Genomic DNA, 19,624 nt, shown 5'->3' with positions numbered 1-19,624 from the left:
TTCTCAGCAACTCAAATTTTTCTCCTCTGGTAATGTAACCCAAATATTCCAATTTTTTGTAGTTTTTATAAACTTCTATAATTTCTAACTCCTTATTTAAACGTCGTAGCACTTCAACATTGGTAATCCTTTAAACCCACTGAATTTTCAATATTCTTCTGTAACACCACATTTCGAACGCTTCTATTCTTTTTATGTGTTGTCTCTTCAATGTCCAAGCTTCCATTCCGTATAGCAATACGGAAAATATGTAGCATCTTAGAGCCCTCAATGTGAGAGGCAACTGAAGGTCTTTGTTTGTAAGCAGTGTCTTCATTTTTATAAATGCTTGCCTTGCAGTTTCAATTCGGACTTTATAATTTCTAGGTCTACGAAACAAATATATTCGGGTTTGTTATATTCTATCGATTTCTCTTTCACTTGTTTCATGACAAATATTGCGTCTGCCATCGACCTGTGTTTTCTGAATCCTTGCTGTTCTTCTCTGTTCTTTGTCTGTGATTCCAATTTATCCTTGATTGAGTATGCCTGTGAATAACTTCATTGTCGTATTTAAGAGAGTTATTCCTGTGTTGCTGTCCGGATATGATCTTTGTCCTTTCTTAAAAATCGGTATTGTGATACTGTTTTGCCAATCTTGTGGTATCTCTGCTCTGTCTAAGATTTTGTTAGACAATGTTGTGAGACCATTAGTGACTTTCTAACCGCTATATTTCAGCAGTTCGTTCATCAGTACCTGGCGATCATCTATTCTTTAAGATCTTCATTCTCGCTTCTTCTTCAGTTTCTTTAGTGATATACCTGTCTTCTGTTTTGTAATCGTGTTCGCCATTGGCTTCTTCACCTTTGTAGGGTTCCATGTAGTGATCCATGTTACTTGTGAACTTGATCCAATACTCTCTTTTTATTGTTCTTATTAGCGAATTTATTCTGTTTGTTTTTTCTATATAGATGGCACGTTGTTCCTGCGTTCCGGTGCTTTTATAACGCACATAGTATTTTCTCATTTGTTCTGCGAGTTCTTTGACTTATTGACAAAACCATGGTTTGTTGTTTCTTATTGCGCTGGTGTTTGTTTTTCTTTGAAGAAAGAAATTTTATTTTTTTAATATGATTTTCTATAAAACTTTTGCTTTCCAAGTATATAAAAACTATATTTTTTTGATATACTGATCTTATCCACTGGACAATTCTTTCAGGTCTTGTAGATTTCAAAGCTAGAGAAAAAAACTATAATTTCCACCCCAACAATAATAACTGTACCTATGTATACATATACTAATATACTAATATGTAGTCACTTTTGTATACAGTGATGAGCGCGCTAATAATCGGCACAATAACGCAAAAGATGGAAATCATATTAAGTTGTGAGATAGAATGAAATGAAACTAGCAGAGTTGGAAAATTTAGCGATAAAAACGTATAAATTTAAATTCTATTGATTGTTTTCCACCTTTAGATGTATCAGAGGAGTATGTCAACTAAAACAGTCACTCTCACAGTGGCAGTTGCCAAACTCGTGCGATACGTCTAAAGGTGGGAAACAGTAATTAGAATGTAAATTTATAGGTTTTTATCGCTAAACTTTCCACATCTACTAGTTTCATTTCTTTTATCTCACAACCTAATATGTTTTCCATATTTTACGTGATTTTGCCGGTTATTAGCGCGCTCATCACTGTACATATAGAGATGTTTAAAATAATGGAATAAATTCAATTTATCGAAAACAGTTCACTTTGGAGAAAAATCCCGAGACAGGTCGATTTTTATTTTTAAATTATGATTTTTTGACATATTATTCAGGGGTGGCCAAGCTCCTTAATAGTCCGAGCCACTTTTCACAAGTTGAAGTTTTTCGCGAGCCGCAATCAAAGAAGGTATTTACAATGGTTTTTAACAGAACTTTTACTTACTGAAACCGAAATAAAATTACGAAATATTGAAACTTATTTACATTTTTGTTTTTCTTCTTTTGATATAATTCTTTACAATTGGGTGATTAATACCTATATGACAGTACTTCTAAGTAATTCTTTTAGTTGCTGGTTAGTTAATATTGATAGGTGTTAGGATTTCACGCATTATAAAATGGTCCACACAAGTACTATACGTTGTTCCTAATTTGGAAATAATTCGACAAGCATCCTTTTGTAGGGTACCTACTTGGATTCTGATACAAATTTCCAAAATTCGGTATTCGGCGTCGACTTATAGTTTTATTTTTGAGCTTGGTCTTCTTGCGTCTCTATTAATTTTAATTCCACAGATGTTGTTTGGGTTATATATTGGTAATGGTAAAAAATTCACCTTATGAACTATGTTCATTTCAAATGAATTTAGAAAAAAAATTAAGAGACGATTTAACATATTTTAAGTCTTCAAATCTATTTTGAAGTTCGGTCAATATACTTTCCGGCTTTTTTATATACCTACTCATTAAGTTTTTCTAGTTTAATGTTGCAAAAAAAATTTTAAGTCGAGTAAAATGACTAAAATGTAAAATGTGTACCTAATCCAAATTACAAATTATATCCGTAGCAAGAGTTATACAAAAATCAAAAATCGGTCTGGATTCGGTTGATTACTGACTTTTACATTGAGCCACTCTTATGTAATGTTCGTTAGCGCAGTTTTCAATGTGTCATAATAATATATCATTTTTATCTTGGATGGAAATGGAATTTGTTACAAAGTCTTTCATGTTTGTTGTCAGTGATTTAAAAGACATTTTGAAACACATATAGAACGATAACAATTTTTTTAAATCATATCTACTTAATACAAAATTGAAAAATAACTCGAGAGTACAATCAAGAGCCACAAGTAATCATTCAAAGAGTCGCATGTGGCTCGTGAGCCGCAGTTTGGCCACCCCTGATACTATAATAGTGATTCATTCATTTGGGCGTTATGATGTAATCGATGATTTTTTTAAATGGAAACGGGGGTCGTGTGGTAGCTCATTTGAAAGGTTATTCAATTCTATAGTCAGTAATTTAATCAATAACATTATTATTTATACAGGATGGCTAAAAAATATTTTTTGAAACAAATTAATTAACTCAAAAAGAAGAATATAATTAGACATGTAATTTATTTAACTCAAAATACATTTTACTTATGTAAGAAAATATAAAAAAAAATGTTTATTTCATACATAAACATTGCTTTTCTCATAAATTAAATGTCAAACAACAACTCACCTACTTGTTGGCAGTTTGAACATTTAATTTAAGCGAAAAATAATGCTTGTTTATCAAATAAACATTTTTTTTTCTCTTTTCTGACAGTAGTAGAATGTATTTTGAATTAAAAAAATGCATACATTCTTCTTTTTGCAGCAAACAATTTAATTCAAAAATAATTTTGTTGACCTCCCTTTATAAATAAGGATTATAACGTTTATTTTTATTACCGACTAGAGAATTAAATAACCTTTAAAATGAGCTACTACACGACCCCTATTCCCATTAAAAAAATTATTGATTGCGTCATCACGCCCTAATGGATGACGTTACTATTATGGCATACCTATACACTCACCGGCACAAAATTCCACCACCCAAAATTTTTTATTAAGTTTGACAATCTAAACTTTATTATTTGTACTCCGATTTTCAAGATTCTTGCATCAATTTGTAGGTACATGTATTGACCTCGTTTGGTATTAATACAGTAACAAAAATTGTTTGCTTAGATGGCATTATATGGAGGTGAATTGAAGTGTTGTTTTTTCTCTAAGTTTAAACAATTCTGTGGAAAAATTGGAGGGCTGATTTTGTTTCATACTCCGTTTGTATTATCCTGGAAGTATCACTAAAGTTTTGTGAATTATCCGAATATCTCTTTTCTTGTAATAGCTGTAAATAAAAACACTGATTTGAAGGTTTATTTAGCTAAAAATATCAAACGCAATAAAATTCACAAAACAAAATAAAATTACCAACAAAAAAACAATTCAATAGCGGGTATGTCCACCTTTTGTAGAAACGACTGCTCCCAATCTGTTTAGCATCTAATAGTGTTATCTTTGCTTGGGGAATAGCCCGATATTCCTCTACCAGGGCCGTTACCGTACCAAATTTTCTGAACCCCTAGGATGACGGCGAATAGCTTTTTTTAATTAATCCCATAAATGCTCAATAGGATTGAGATCTGGACTGCATGCGGACCATTCTAATCTTATCAATCCAACCTCTATTTTATAAGTCAATTCAGTGTTTTTATTTACAAAAAATTGTACAGCTCTTACAAGAAAAGAGATAATCGGATAATACAAAAAAAATTAGTGATGTCTCCGGGATAATATGACAGGACTATGAAACAAAATCAGCTATTCCATTTTTCCACAGAATTTTTTAAAGTTTAACCCTGCTGTCCCGTTCGAGTCAACTACACAAATGTACTGTTCGGGTCAATATGACCCAACTATGGTTTACGCTCCTTAATCGAAATAAAATAAGCTAATGGTGATAAATAAAACTTTACTAACAATAAATTATGGTTAACTAAACAAAAATTATGTTATTAATGTAACTTAAACCTTCTTAACAAAAACAAAAGACATTTTTTCTTTCAAAAAAGCCTAGTAACAAATATCTACAAAAATTTAATTCAGTTTACAACTGGGACATTAATAAAAAGAATGGATTTTACAAATATGTTTGTGATGTAATCCAATACAACAATTTGTCTTGTCATCGTTTTTACGGCAAGTTTACAGCGTGTTCGTTTAGCAGGCGGAGTTAGATTTAATAGACGGTTCACTAGCATTTCCATCTTGTCTACTTGTTCATTCTCGTGTCCTTTTTGCCAGTTCGTAAGAGCCTTTAGTTATTGGTATATTTTTTCTGGAAATGATGACTAGATTCATTAGTTTTTTCCCAATTCCTCAAGAAAAATTCGCCGTTTTCCCAATTGATTGGTATTCCATTGGATATTTATTGATGCCCATAATACGAACGCGTTGTAGGCAGAAATGTCCAGTAGATTATAAAAAACAATCATTGGCCAGCGATTTATCTCTTCTCACATATATAGGTGCCAACAAGCTAATCTAGAGTATCCATTGCTCCCTTATTGGAATTGTAATCTAAAATAATTTGGGGCTTTTTCATTTGATGAAAATGATGCATGATGCCTCGATTCATGATGCAAAGTACTCATAAGAACAACATTTTTATTGTTTTTGGGAATATTGTCAAATCTTGCATGAAGCAAAAAAGACGAGCTATGAACTTCTCTATTCGCGATTTTTGCTGAAAGCTCCGGTTTATTTTACTTATAATCCCAGGCGTTGTATCTACTTTGTTTTAGAAGAAATTTTCCCAAATTTTACGATGAAAAAAAATTATTATACACGTAATATTGTGGCATTTCAAATCACTACTCAAGTCACACATCACACGCATTTCTGTATAGATCTTCAATTTTAGAGCATAAGAAGTTTTACTGTTCATAATTACATAAACTCTAAAGTTTTGTGCCATATTTCGCTGGCTTGCTGGAATATACCATTTGAAGGGAGAGCGGTTGCCTCTAAAGGCAACTAGTTGCTTATCGACGGTAACATTTTTATCAGGGTTAAAAGTTCTGTTTACATTTTCTACCCATGTTTCATAAATTTCACGTATTGCCGCAAGTTTATCAAAACGTCTTCTATCCTGTCTAGTAGTTTTGTTATCAAAACGTATTACTGGCAAACTTTCTGTAAATAGATCAAGCGACATTGTTGATCTAAATATAGTACGACCCGTTTCTTCATTCCATAAACTTTTAGTTGATTCACCATGGGACTTATAAACTCGAGCTAAAAATAAAAAACCAATGTATGCTTGGAAACCAACTTTATTTATGTCTTTCCAGTTGGTTCCAAATACATGCTGTCTGTCCATGTTGGTCATATTTATAATTTGGTTTGCAACATCGTCCAGCTACACTACAGTTGATTTTACAAGTTTTAGCTTGCAGTAACCTGTTTTTATTTACAGACGTATGCGGCTGACAAACACACAGGTACTGCTAATATAGAATACTGCCAACTAAACACACATACACAAGTAATTTTTAACGGTTTAAATACTCGGGTCACATTGACCCGAACGTACCATAGGTAATTTCATTTTTATCAAAAAAATCAGGAAGTTGATTGTTTATCTCATATGCAATTGAAAGACCTCATATTAGGTAATAAAGTCACGAAACACCAAATCGTTACGCCGCGTAATAATTTGTAAAATAAGAAATAAATTATTTTTTGGGTCAAATAGACCCGAACAGGACAGCAGGGTTAAGGAGAAAATACAACGCTTCAATTAACCCTTGTATAATGCCATGCAAGCAAAATTTTTTGTTAGCGGAATAATACCAAATGATATCAATAAATGTACCTATCAACTGGTGCAAGAATCTTAAAAATCGGAGCACAAATAATAAAGTTATAAATTGTCAAACTTCATCAAAAATTTTGGGTGGCGGAATTTTATGCCGGGGAGTGTATGTCAAAAAATCATACTTTAAAACTAAAAATCGACCTGTCTCGGGATTTTTCTCCAAAGTGGCCATAAAATGAATTTATTCCATAATTTAGAATATCTCTTTATATAAATTTTAAATCTGTACTATATATCTTAGCGATTCTATTTCATCAAATAAATAAAAAATTTCATTAAAAAAACCTCGTTAGTTTCTCCATTTCATTCTACAATAGAATGACTAAGTCCTTACAAGAAAAAAATTAATGCTTTTAGAGTATTCTCTAGTGGCTTCGAATATATACACTAAACACTATACCAAAACTAAACGTTAAAGGGTTAATACTTTATTACTATTATTATAATTAGGTTAGGTTAATTATCTTGTACTTTGTCGTCTAATAATTTAAGTATTCTTTTCGTTCTGTCTCTCATGTTAACATCCAATTTATTGTTTATTGCACTCACTTTGATTTACTGCACACAAAGAGCACCTTTGAAAATACTTTATTACATAGAACCGGAGATATATCTGCATTGATCGCAGTTATATTAGGGAAAGGCGGGGTTGTCAGATTTATGGTGCCACTATGACACTTTTTTTATTGGTGCCAAATTGACTAAAATTATATAGCTACATACAGTTGTATATACTAGAGCGCCCTCTATCGAAAAATGCCTGAACAAATCAATATGTCCGTTTGGAAAAAGTGTCAATCTGGCACCATTACGTTTTTTACATATTCTGCATTAGGAACACTTGTACTCTCCTAGGACGAAAATATACACGCTGTCGTCAAATTGGGTGCGACATTGACATGTTTTGCTTAAAAATGGTGCCAAATTGACAGAATATATCTGTATATATATATATATATATATATATATATATATATATATATATATATATATATATATATATATATATATTAAGGGAAATCTAGGGGTGGCACCCATTGATGGCGAAATGAGAGAAGCATAGGTCGAGATGGTTTCGTCATGTTCAACGTCGAGATGTTAATCGTCCAATACAAAGAATTGAGGATTTGCGGGTTCCTGGAAGGAGTAGGTCTCAAAAAGTCCTATGTGGGGACACTTGGGCAGGACATGTTGACAAAGGGGATTGATATTGGTATGACAAGAGATTTTATGGAGAAATGAAATCTAAACTAAACCTAGAACACTCCATGTTCTATCCTGTTTAAAACAAACCACAACACACAAGAAATATCAGAGAACTGTATCTATAAAATACCCTGTGAATGAAACAATTTCGTTCTCCACAGTTGTTTAACTGTTACGTAGAAAAATATTTCATAAAAACAGTGGCAAACTCTAATAAGGGTAATAAAGTAAACGGCATATTTATTAATCATATCAGGTAAGCCGATGACACAACGAAACTGGCAGATAACATCAAAGATCCCCAATGCCTCTTAAATGATCCAACTGTTGCAAGTAAAGCTCTGTGCTTGAAACTAAATATCAAGAAGACAAAACAATGATTATAGGTAGAAATAGTTACCCAAACGCAAAGATACGTCTAGCTGGAGAAGAAATTGAACAAGTCATGCAGTTTAAATACTTGAAATGTCCTGCTAAATTAGAGTTGAGACCCAGAAACTGAAATAAAGAGCAGAGTAGAACAAGCCAGAAATGCTTTTTTGAGGCTTCATAAATTTCTGATCGATCGTAAATTGGATTTCAATCTGAGCTATAAGATGTTAAATTGTTTCGTTTTACCTGTCCTCTTGTATGGAATTCTATGAATAAACTTGAAGTTGCGGTCTTCTTCTTTTAGTGCCTATTCGTTTCGAATATTGGCGATCATTCTGGTTATAATTATTTTATTAACTGATGCTTTCAATAGATTAGTTGTTGTGGAGATCCATTTCCTCAGGTTATTTAACCCCGATATTTTTCTTCTCCCAATTCCTCGCTTTCCAAATACTTTACCATGAAGTTGCAGTGCCTGCACCGAATGCTTAGAGTATTATGGACGGACAGAGTCATAAATGAGGAAGTTTTAAGAATAGAGGGCTTCCAGGATAGAAAATTTTGTGATTATGTAAAAAGTAAGAAGAGTGCATACTTGAGGTAGGTACATAGTACGAGGAGAACGATGCAATTTTCAGCAAGTGGTACTCGAAGGGAAGATAGAGGGTAAGAGAGGTCTAGGACGTAAAATATGTCATGGCTGCGTAATTTTCGGGAATGGACAGGAATCGACAGCTATGCTTCGCAATGCTGCTAAACACAGAATAATTTAATCCTGACTATCTAACACTTACCTCAGAAGACAATGTACGGTGGACTCCTAAGCAGAAACGCACGGCACCTTAAGAAGAAGAAGAACAATTCCATACAAGTTTTCATTATTTATACAAATCCATCAGTAAACCTGTTGATCTTCTTCTTTCTTCTTCTTAGCCTTCTATCGTCCAAGTTTGGAAATAGGCCACTCCCAACTCCTTCCATCGATCTCTATCCTGAGCAACGTATTTCCAATTTGTTCCGACTACTCTTTTAATATCATCAACCCATCTCATCTGTGGTCTTCCTCTCGGTGGTTTACTTTGGTAAGGTCTCCAATGTTGTATTGCTGCATTCCAACTTTGGTCTTTTTGTCTAGCAGTGTGGCTTGCGAAGCTCCATTTAAGTTTGGCAACTTTTCTTGTTATGTCCTCGACTTTTGTTTTTGATCTTACCCAGTCGTTTCTCTTTTTATATGACAGTCGTATACCTAACATTGCTCTTTCTGTTGTGGCTAGATTATTCATATTGGCCTTGGTTACGGTCCATGTTTGACACCCATATGTAATGATAGGAACGATGCACTGGTTGAACACTCGGCACTTGAATACCTCAAGCCTTGAGGTATTTTGTGATTCTTAAGCATCCAAAAAAGTGTACCAAATCCTGTCCATGCCAGTCTTACTCTTCTAGTGATCTTCACACTTTCGCTTTCTTTGTCAATGTTCAAAATTTGGTCTAGGTAGAGTTCATGGTTGGCCTAGGTAAATTCATGGAGTTGTGCTTTCGTCCTGCTATTTATAGTTATACGTATGGGGCCATCTTTGTCTGTCACTTTTTTTGTTTTTGTCATATTCATTTTTAAGTCGACGTATTGGAGGCTGTCTGCAAGTTCCTCCGTCATAATTATTTGTAGTCCCTTTAATGTGCTGGCAATAATCACGATGTCGCCAGCGAACCTGAGGTGGTTTAATTTGTTGCCATAATAGTTATTGATCAATTTGTTGTTTTGAAGACGTCTTCCAGGGCTAGGTTATAAAATTTTGGTGATATTATGAAATTAAAATACCTCGTTTTAAACGGGTCTACCCCAAAATCCCGATAGCCAAAATCCCGACGGCCAAAATCCCAACACGCCAGAATCCCGACAGGCCAGAATCCCGACAGGCCAGAATCCCGACACGCCAAAATCCCGACAGGCCAGAATCCCGACAAATTAAAAATTCTGTCAGATCCTTAATTTATTTGAAAGTAGATATTAGTACTAGCTAAAATATAAATAAATTTCATGTTTGAAATAATACTGTAACGTAACAAAAATAGATGGATACTATGTATTATAGTTTTGAAATTCTGACAGGATTTTTATTTGTCGGGATTCTGGCCTCGGGATTCTGGTCTGTCGGGATTCTGGCCTGTCGGGATTCTGGCGTGTCGGGATTTTGGCCGTCGGGATTTTGGCTGTCGGGATTTTGGGCGGCACCGGTTTTAAACATATTGCGTTTCGCGTATTTAATAGTTATTTATGATATAAGTGTTAGAAGTACACGTTTATTCACAAAAGTTCACGTTTATTCAGGCAATTCACATGAGTGCCTTAAAAATGTACTTTTTTACACGCATATCACACAATATTTTTTCTACAAACGTAATTACAGGACAATATCTACAAAAACTTTTACTTGAACTTGACTGACATTACATCAAAATTGCCTATACGGTCAATACGAACTGCAGTGCCACAAAAATTTTAAAGCACTAGTGCCTTAAAGTAACATTTTTAACATGGTTGTATAAAAAAATTTGTAAAGCTTTATTTAATAAAGATTTGACTGATTTTTATACGACTGAAGATGGTTTTGACATGTATAGTTTGTAAATATTTTACGTGCGTATGTGGATGCATATTTAGAAATAAATACACATATGTTGCACAAATAAATATAAATAAATGCACAAATGGATATAAATACATAAATAAATACACATAAATACAATGTATGTTTACCTTTGCTCCGCTTAGAAGTAATGATTTTGCAAAATTTAATCCTAGTCCAGAAGCTCCTCCTGTGACAAGGGCAACCTTGCCTTGAATTTTAAAAACCATTCTTGTTAGTAGAAATTATTACTGAAAAATAGAATAAAAATAATTATCACTAAAGTGTTAGTTTAAAAGGAAATTAATATTAAATTCAAACCGTCAATTATTGTGTATTAATTTCGTACTACACTTATAACAATGCTTTGTTAGTACGAAGATATTATTTGACCGAGTTGTATCGTCGCCCCCGCTAGCGAAATTATTCCGATTCGATTTTTTTGCACAAACTTACTTAAAAAGAGGTCCTTATAACATATCCACAGGGTGTCGGGCGGTGCCGTGGTCGAAAAATTGTTAAATTCACAAAAAAAATTTTTTGATTTCGAACAATTTTTTTAAATAAATTGGGACATTCTGAGCAAAAAAGGTCTCTTGTAATTTTTCTCCAAAATTGATTGTTGTCGAGTTATATGCGATTAAAAATTTGAAAAATGCGAAAATAGCCATTTTCAAGGCTTAATAACTGGGTTAAAAATAATTAGTAGGAAACTCAGAAAGAAACTAAATCAAAATTTAAAGCCCCCCTACGAGATCCTGAAGAAATTTTTTGTCATTATTTTATTACTAAGCTGTTATTTTTAATAATTAACAGTTAGCGTTATGCACGTATTAGACGGCCGTCAATGGTGAGTGCGAAAGGGATGCAAAGAGAAAATGGCCATTTCAAGGCTTAATTACTCGATTAAAAATTATTTTTTTTTTATTAAACACAAGCTGTGTTTAGACTACTGAAATCTGGTCATCAGTTGACCAATTATCAGTTCTTCTTTAACTTATATTACTAAATGATACATAATCTAAGATCTTAACCCTATGGTGTCCTCTTATTTTTTTTAACAAGTATGAAATTTTAAAACTAAAACTAACACACAATACAACACTCTGCTCTGCTCTTACACTAACACTTTACACTAACTCAAATGGTTTTCTTCGTTTGAGTCTTCTTTCTAGCCCAGTGTTATCGAGGAGCTGGATGGCCTCGATGTTTACATGACTATGGAGCCGTTGTTCGTGACTACCTGTCATCTTCTTGATAACTTTGTCTACATCTTCCATCTCAAGATCCTTGTGGAGGTCGACATTTCGGATATACCAAGGAGCATCAACGATGTTCCGTAATACTTTATTCTGGAATCTCTGGATAATCTGAATATTACTTGAATTGGCACAATCCCAGAGTTGGCAACCATACATCCATACTGGTCTAAGTATTTGTTTGTATAAAAGTATTTTGTTATATGTGGACAATGCAGAGTTTCTTCCCATCAGCCAATACATTTTTTTGTAACGGATACCAAATTCTTCCCTTTTCTTTTTAATGTGGACTTTCCAGCGAAGCCTTGCATCAAGTGTGATACCTAAATACTTTGCAGAAGATGCATATGGTATTTGGGCATCATTTATTCTAATTGGAATGTTTTCGATTTTTTTATTTGTAAAATTGACATGAATAGATTTAGATTCATTTAATTTGATTTTCCATTTTTTAGTCCAGTTGTGTATTTTATTGATTGCCAACTGTAATTTTTCTGCTGCTTCTTCGCTGGTATCACCTATTGCTAAGATAGCGGTGTCATCTGCAAATGTGGCTATAGTATTATTTTCCATTTCAGGTATATCGTATGTGTATAACAGGTAGAGAACAGGACCTAATACGCTTCCTTGAGGGACTCCTGCTCTGATTTCTTTTAGATCAGTGTACACGTCTTCTTGCTTAATTCTGAAATATCTGTCAGATATATATGATTGTAAAATTTCTGAATATTGTTTAGGCATAAGAATTTTGAGTTTGTAGACTAAACCTTCATGCCAAACTTTGTCGAAGGCCTTAGCTATGTCTAAAAAGATTGTAGAGCAGACTTTCTTTTCTTCTAATGATTTCTCAATTATGTTAGTCATTCTGTGTACCTGATCAATCGTAGAATGTTTATTTCTGAAGCCAAATTGGTGGTTTGGAATCATTTTTTTCTCTTCTATTATTGGTTTTATTCTTTTTAGCAGAAGTTTCTCAAAAAGCTTCGACATCACTGGTAAAAGTGATAATGGTCTATATGAAGACCTGGTCTATATTTGGTGATTTTCCTGGTTTTGGTATCATTATAACCTCAGCTATTTTCCATAAATTTGGAACATATCTCAATCTAAATGCAGCATTGATGATGTTGGTCAATTTGACTATGGCTTTACGAGGCAGGTTTTTTAGAATTCTCCAGTAATTAGATCATATTCTGGTGCCTTCTTAGGATTTATATTGTCTTTTATTTCATCAGCTACTTCCTTCGGGGATGTTGGTCTGATTCTCTCCTCTGTCTGATTAGGCTCTATCGATATTTGATCATTATTTTGGTCATCATGCGGTTTAAATGTATTTTCTAAATATGTGGCAAATCTCTCTGCCTTTTGCTCATTACTTCTAGCCCAGCTACCATCTTCTAGTTTAATGGGTGGAGAATGGGTTACTGGTCTTTTTAGCCTTTTTGTAGCTTTCCATAGAAAGTACTCTGTGCTACTATTATCCGTCAACTCTCTCAGGTAATAACTGATTGACTCATTTTTTATATTTTGAATCTCTCTTTTAAGTTTTTGACTAGCATTGTTTAAATTTGTTTTATCTTGGGGTGCTCTGGTTTGTTGCCACTTCCTTCTGAGTTTTCTTTTCTCTTTAATTAACTTTTTAATTTCTTTCGGATAGTTGTTTCCTTTGACGTTTGATCTTATAATAGGAGTACTTTCCCATGCTGATTTTTGTATATTTTGTACAAGCAACTCAACTTCCTCATCTACTTGTTCAGGTTTTTTTAATGGTACTGCTAGTTCAATTCTATCTTCAAGGATTGATCTAAAACTTTCCCAGTCTGTTAGTTTATTTGTTAGTATTGGGTTACAATCCTTTCTGATAATCGTGTCACTCACAGTGAGTATTATGGGTGAATGATCTGAATTCATATCCCAACCTTCATTAATATCTACATAGTTGGATGAAATATTTTTAATAACAAAGAAATCAATTAAGTCCGGTATTTTGTTTGTATCTGTTGGCCAATAAGTCGGTCTACCTGTTGATATTACTTCACATTTCTGTTCTTTTATGGCTGCCAGTAACTCTTTTCCTTTAGTTGTTGTTAATCTTGATCCCCATTGGGTGTGCTTTGCATTAAAGTCACCTCCAATGATATATCTTTTTCGCAAACTTTTCAAGTATTCTACATACTGTTCTTTTTTAATGGAATGCCTAGGGGGCTATAAATTGAGCTTACATTAACTTCGCAATTAGTTTTGAGTTTGACACATACCGTAGTTGCTTGTATGTGTTCTGTTTCATATTTTAGCTCCCCATGATGTTCAATGTTATCTTTTATTATTAGTGCGCTTCCTCCTTTGGCTGCATTGTCAGGATGTATAGTGTGGTATACCCTGTATCCTCTAAGCTTTATAAAAGATTGTTTCGTGAAATGTGTTTCAGCTATGAGACATAAATCAACTTCTTCTGCATCTAGGATAGTTTGCAGTTCATTTTTATGTTGTAGAAGCCCATTGGCATTCCATTCCATGATTCGTAGTTGCTTAGCCATTTCGAATTTTCGGTATAGCTCCTTTAGCGCTATGTTCCAATCTAGTAACGCGTATATCTATTTGTGTTATTTTGTCATCTATCTTGATGAGTTTTTCTAATATTATTTTCGATGTATTCTCGGTTTCCAATTCTTGGTCCGTTCGTTTTACATTATTAACTACATCACTGTATTTTCTATTTGCAGTGACGTTTTGTGCTTTTGGCTTTTCCTTCTCATTGACCCTTTGTGGTGGTTTTGGTAGACTGGCCTTATTTGTTCTCTGATTTCTCAGATTTTGTATTTTTTTGGCTACATAACATCCTCGGTAGCTTGCAGGATGATTTTCACCACAATGTTAACATATCTTGGTTCCTTATTACAATATTTCCAGGTATGACCATAGGCCTGGCATCTTTTGCACTGTGGTACCAGCTTCAAGCTCCTTAGTGGTTCAATTTCTACTCTCATGCTCAAAATGTCAGTTATTCCAAATATTTTGTTTATATCTTCATCTTGTCTGAACGTCAGGATGAACATATCAAGAGGTTTTTTAGTTCTCCACTTCAATTTCTTATCAGCTTGTATAGCTTTATATACTCTTCTTTGTAGCTCCTTTACTATGTCATTAGGCTGATAGGAATGATGTAGTTTCTTAACCATTACTCTGATTGATCTTTCTTGTTTATTTTCATATATGTGATAGGAAAGTTTACTCGTGTTTAAACTGTTTGTTAGTTTTCTATACTCATTACTGTCGGGTGTATTGATTTTTATGACTTCACTGTTTATTATTTTCATGGTGAATTTAATACTAGCATCGCCTAGAGTCTTACTTAAGTTGGCAGCATCTTCGAAACCTTCTACTACAACCGGAGGTGGCAGTTTTGGCTTTTGAATTTTCTTTACAGCTGTTGCTTTCTCTGGAGAGGGAGGAGATAATGAAGTATCCATTTTGCGTTTTTTGGTCCTCCTGTTCTCTTGTCTTATCCACTCCGTTTCGTTGGCTAAATCTTCTTCATCGGTAAAATATTCAGATTTGTCTGTTTTGGTTTTTGTTTTATCGGCGCTTGCTGTTGACCCTATATCTTGTTGGGTATTCTCAAGCTTTGCTAATCTTTGCTCCATTGTGATAATTATTTGATTTAGGCGCTGATTATCTATATTAAGTTTTTGAACATTATTTTCTGATTGAACCCATGCATTATATAATGCTTGTTCATTTTGCGAACGCTGTGCATTTTCTGAAAATAAAACGTTCTTTTTCTGGACTAATATTGCCTCAGTTGGCGTCTGATTAGGAAACATTTTAAAATAATAATTGTTCCTTTATTTTTAATAAAAATGAAAGTAAAAACTTACTTATTAATCGACTTTTGGTTTCTGGTTTCGTGATAACATAACGACCATTTAATTGGATCGTCGGACATCACTCACGATAAATAATAATAATTTTTAATCGAGTTATTAAGCCTTAAAAATGGCCATTTTCGCATTTTTCAAAATTTTTATCGCATATAACTCGACAACAATCAATTTTAGAGAAAAATGACAAGAGACTTTTTTTGCTCAGAATGATCCAAATTATATAAATAAATATTGTTCGAAATAAAAAAATTATTTTTGTACATTTGTTAAAAAAAATTGTTTAAACAATTTTCCGACCACGGCACCACCTGGCACCATGTGGATATGTTATAAGGACCTATTTTTGAGTAAGTTTGTGCAAAAAAAAGTCGAATCGGAATAATTTTGCTAGCGGGGGCGACGATACAGTCAGGTCTATATGTCCAGTTTCTCTACAAAATGTCTTCGTACTTATAATGGATTTCTATCAAAATCTCAAAAATGCCTATTTATGGACAGGTCCGCTTCCTCTCCTGACCGATTCAATTATGGGTGAGGAATAGATGGGCTTTCATTAGAAATTAATATTCTTTTGGTAGGTTAAATAAGCCTGCGTATCAGTGGCGGCCCGTGAGGTAGTGCCATAGAGCCATGGCACTACCATGCTAACTATGCAGAAACATATTTTTTATCTTAAAAACATTTTAATGCCTGTTTATTTTTTTTGTGAATATTTCTCTTTATTTTTATAAATTATATCAAATCTGGCAACTGTGTAGCGCAATGCAAATCTACCGACTCTGGCCACCCACAGCTGACCGGATAAAGGATGAAAATCATAAAAATCCCAGTGCCGAACGGCATAGTGGCTCGTGAGAAAAGAGAAAGATTGTATGAGCATCCTGTGTAAGTGACAGAGAGAGAGAGCGGTATTGCACTTTTAACGTACGTTTAAATTGGAGTCTCCGTGCCAGGCTCGAAATCTCGAAAAGGAAGTTAGTGGATCTTAAGATACAATGTTTTAGATCTACATATTTCTAGTTTCTTTACGCGTTCGCTTGACGGTATTGTGTTTATTGTCTACTACTGTATTGTATATTTGTGTTTATACTCTACTATATTTTTTAATTTGTAATTATTAGTTAGTGCGTTGTGATCGTGGGTGTCGTAGGTATAAAAATAATATTTTGATTATTTTCTACGTTTAATTTATTTATTGACAATGAATCAAATTAGTATATTAAAAAACTCTTTTGGTGGTTTTTCGTTAGAAAAAAAACTACAAATTAAAGAACTCGGTCGGCCTTTACCCGATTTAAAAATTGAAAAACAAAGTGGAAATGGACAAAAACTTCGCTGTCGTAAGTTTAATAAAATTATTTATGATAAAAATAGCTGGTTGTGTGGTTGCGAACAAACTAATAAACTCTTCTGTTTTGTATGCGTTTTGTTTGGAGGTGACGAGACTTGGTCAAACAAAGGCACCGATGATCTTGTACATATATGGGAGAAATTGAAATCCCATGAAAAATCTAAAGTGCACATGAATAACGTTTTTAGCTTTTCAATGCTTGGTAAGTTAAATATAAAAACCCAATTAAATTCAGCTTATCGTGATACTTTAATTAAACATAATGAACAGGTAGATAAGAATCGATATTTTTTTTTATTTATATTTTATATCCTTTTTGACCATATCGTAAAACCGCCACAAAAAATTTAGGCAGCTGCCCGGATTCTGGCACTACCTTCCTAAAGTTATACGAGCCGCCACTGCTGCGTATTGAAATAAACTTTGAATTATTAGTAATGTTTTGATAAGTTCTAAGAAGATTGTTGCCTTGTCAACGATGAAGAAGACAAGTAAATAGACATACGAACATTTGAGATTCTAGAAGCAAAGTGTAGGTTTTTGGGAGCAACAATACTACTTTTTGGTAATGAGGAAAGATAATTTTGCAGAGGTAGCAGCTGCATAAGACCTCGGAGCAGAAGTGTTATCTGTTTTGTATTTTTTATATAGGTTCGTTTATCGGAAGTGGCTGACATTGAAATTTTTGTGTGAAATGAGTATTAAGTTGGACTTGACATGCTATTGTAATCCTGGTTACCAAAATCACAAAAAATTAGTTAAACTAAGAACAGGTTAAATAAAAATAAATCTCAGCTCAGAGCATATTCTGCAATTCAGTGACAGGCTGATCATTAAATTTTCAAAACAAATAAGCAAATCCAAATTATATTCACCTAATTTGTAGTTGTGCGGCAATTATATTAACAGCAAATGTATTGTAATTATTGCTATCAAATTTTTAAAGTTGATAAAAGCTCGTATTAACTTGCTACTAAGACCTGTACTCGATGAACACTCACACGTGAATGTACAATAAATTTAAATTAACTGGAATAAAAATAAAGTCATTATACTTACAGCAAATAATCATTTTGTGTTTGTTAACTAGTTTTAAACGTAGATAAGTGACGAATCAAATACAGAATCGGTTTAAAGAGAAAACTATTTTATTTTTTTATTTTAAGTAAATTATACATATATAACTTTCAAATGAAAAAACAATAAAGGTTAATTGTAGTTTTAATTATTTATGTTTTTCTTTTATACAAACGGTGGAACAGGGGCGAGAAAAAAGGATGATCCAAAAAATTGATTCGTCCATATGGCTTATGTAGCTACGATCCGTCATTATGGCTATTAGAACTATGAGAAGCGAAGACATCGTAGTTCCACGAATAATAATAAAAGCAGTAAAAGTACTTTACAAGAATAACAAAGTAGCCATCAAAACGGGCAATAGAATATGCAGTCCATTTAAGACAACAAAGGGACTGCTACAGGGTTGTTTCAAAATATTCCTGAAAAAACCCTAAAACCATGGAAAAGAAAGTGCGAAGGAATTGGTACACCAGTAAAAAGCGAATGCCTATATATTCTAAGTTTTGCTGATGACCAAATAATCCCAAACAGCACAGTACGTTTTGAGTACGTACAATTTCGGTACTGTACGTACATGATGTAAAATGTACGTTTTAAGTACGTAAACTGGGGTACATACCAGTACGTACAGAAGAGTACGTACTATTACGTCTTAAGTATGTACCATGAGATAGAAGAGCTAAATGTGCTAACCTAATTTATTTGGTTAGGAATTTTCTACCTCGAGTACAGTTTTGATGTGATAATTCATTGCAAGACAGTTTGGTCAGTGTTGGTGCTTATATAGTGTGGTTTCCTGTTATCTTATTGAGATGAGTGTTTTTTAACTTATATAGACATACTCATACTGAAAAATGTATTTTGTGGGTGACGAAGTTAGATAAATAAATTATTAAATAAAAAGTAAGTATATTTAAAACAAAACCATTTGGTAAACTTTAAGATTCATAAGTTTTGCTTGTTTTTGTACTTCAAATATGAATTTTTTTGATATTGGTGAATAAAAAGGTAATTTTAACAATTAATTCATTTAGGTATCTATTTTAAATTTTAGAAATGTCATCAAATAGTAAACATTACAAAAATGCTACAAAGCAATTGAAACGATTTAAGGAAATGGATGTGCAAAAAATATCTAGTTTTAATATTTCAGAGAAAAGTGATAATACTAGTTTAGATAATAAAACTATGGATATGACAGACTAATGATAATTCAATGGATGTTTTTGAAAATTTAAAATCTCCATTACCACACTCTCTTTCAGACACACTCTGTTTTGAATATGAAAATATATTATTAGAAGATGAAAAATGTATTAGTGTTACTACCCAGGATACTACATATATTAAAAGTCTTACCAGTAGCTTATCAGGATGATGCTGTAAACATAATATTACACATGTGGCTATTAATGACCTGTTAAATATTTTAAATCCATAT

At 33.1% G+C, this 19,624-nt stretch overlaps 1 protein-coding gene across 4 annotated transcripts in view; it reads right to left on the bottom strand.

Annotated features, from left to right (window-relative positions):
• The window catches only part of LOC126889478 (15-hydroxyprostaglandin dehydrogenase [NAD(+)]-like), a 79,713-nt gene that overhangs the window by 32,883 nt on the left and 27,206 nt on the right, over window positions 1-19,624 (bottom strand). For 3 of the 4 annotated variants that reach the window (XM_050657801.1, XM_050657803.1, XM_050657804.1), the window contains exon 2: window positions 10,741-10,860. In XM_050657801.1, coding sequence (XP_050513758.1) covers window positions 10,741-10,839 — 99 coding nt within the window. In that variant the 5' untranslated portion in view covers window positions 10,840-10,860. Of the gene's footprint in view, window positions 1-10,740; window positions 10,861-17,978; window positions 18,114-19,624 lie in introns of those variants that run through there. The other variant, XM_050657802.1, reaches the window with a different exon arrangement.

This window comes from Diabrotica virgifera, chromosome 8 (genome assembly GCF_917563875.1).
Source record: "Diabrotica virgifera virgifera chromosome 8, PGI_DIABVI_V3a".
Lineage (NCBI taxonomy): Eukaryota > Metazoa > Arthropoda > Insecta > Coleoptera > Chrysomelidae > Diabrotica > Diabrotica virgifera.
Note: the sequence above shows the minus strand (reverse complement) of the source record. Positions and strands in the feature narration are given on the sequence as shown.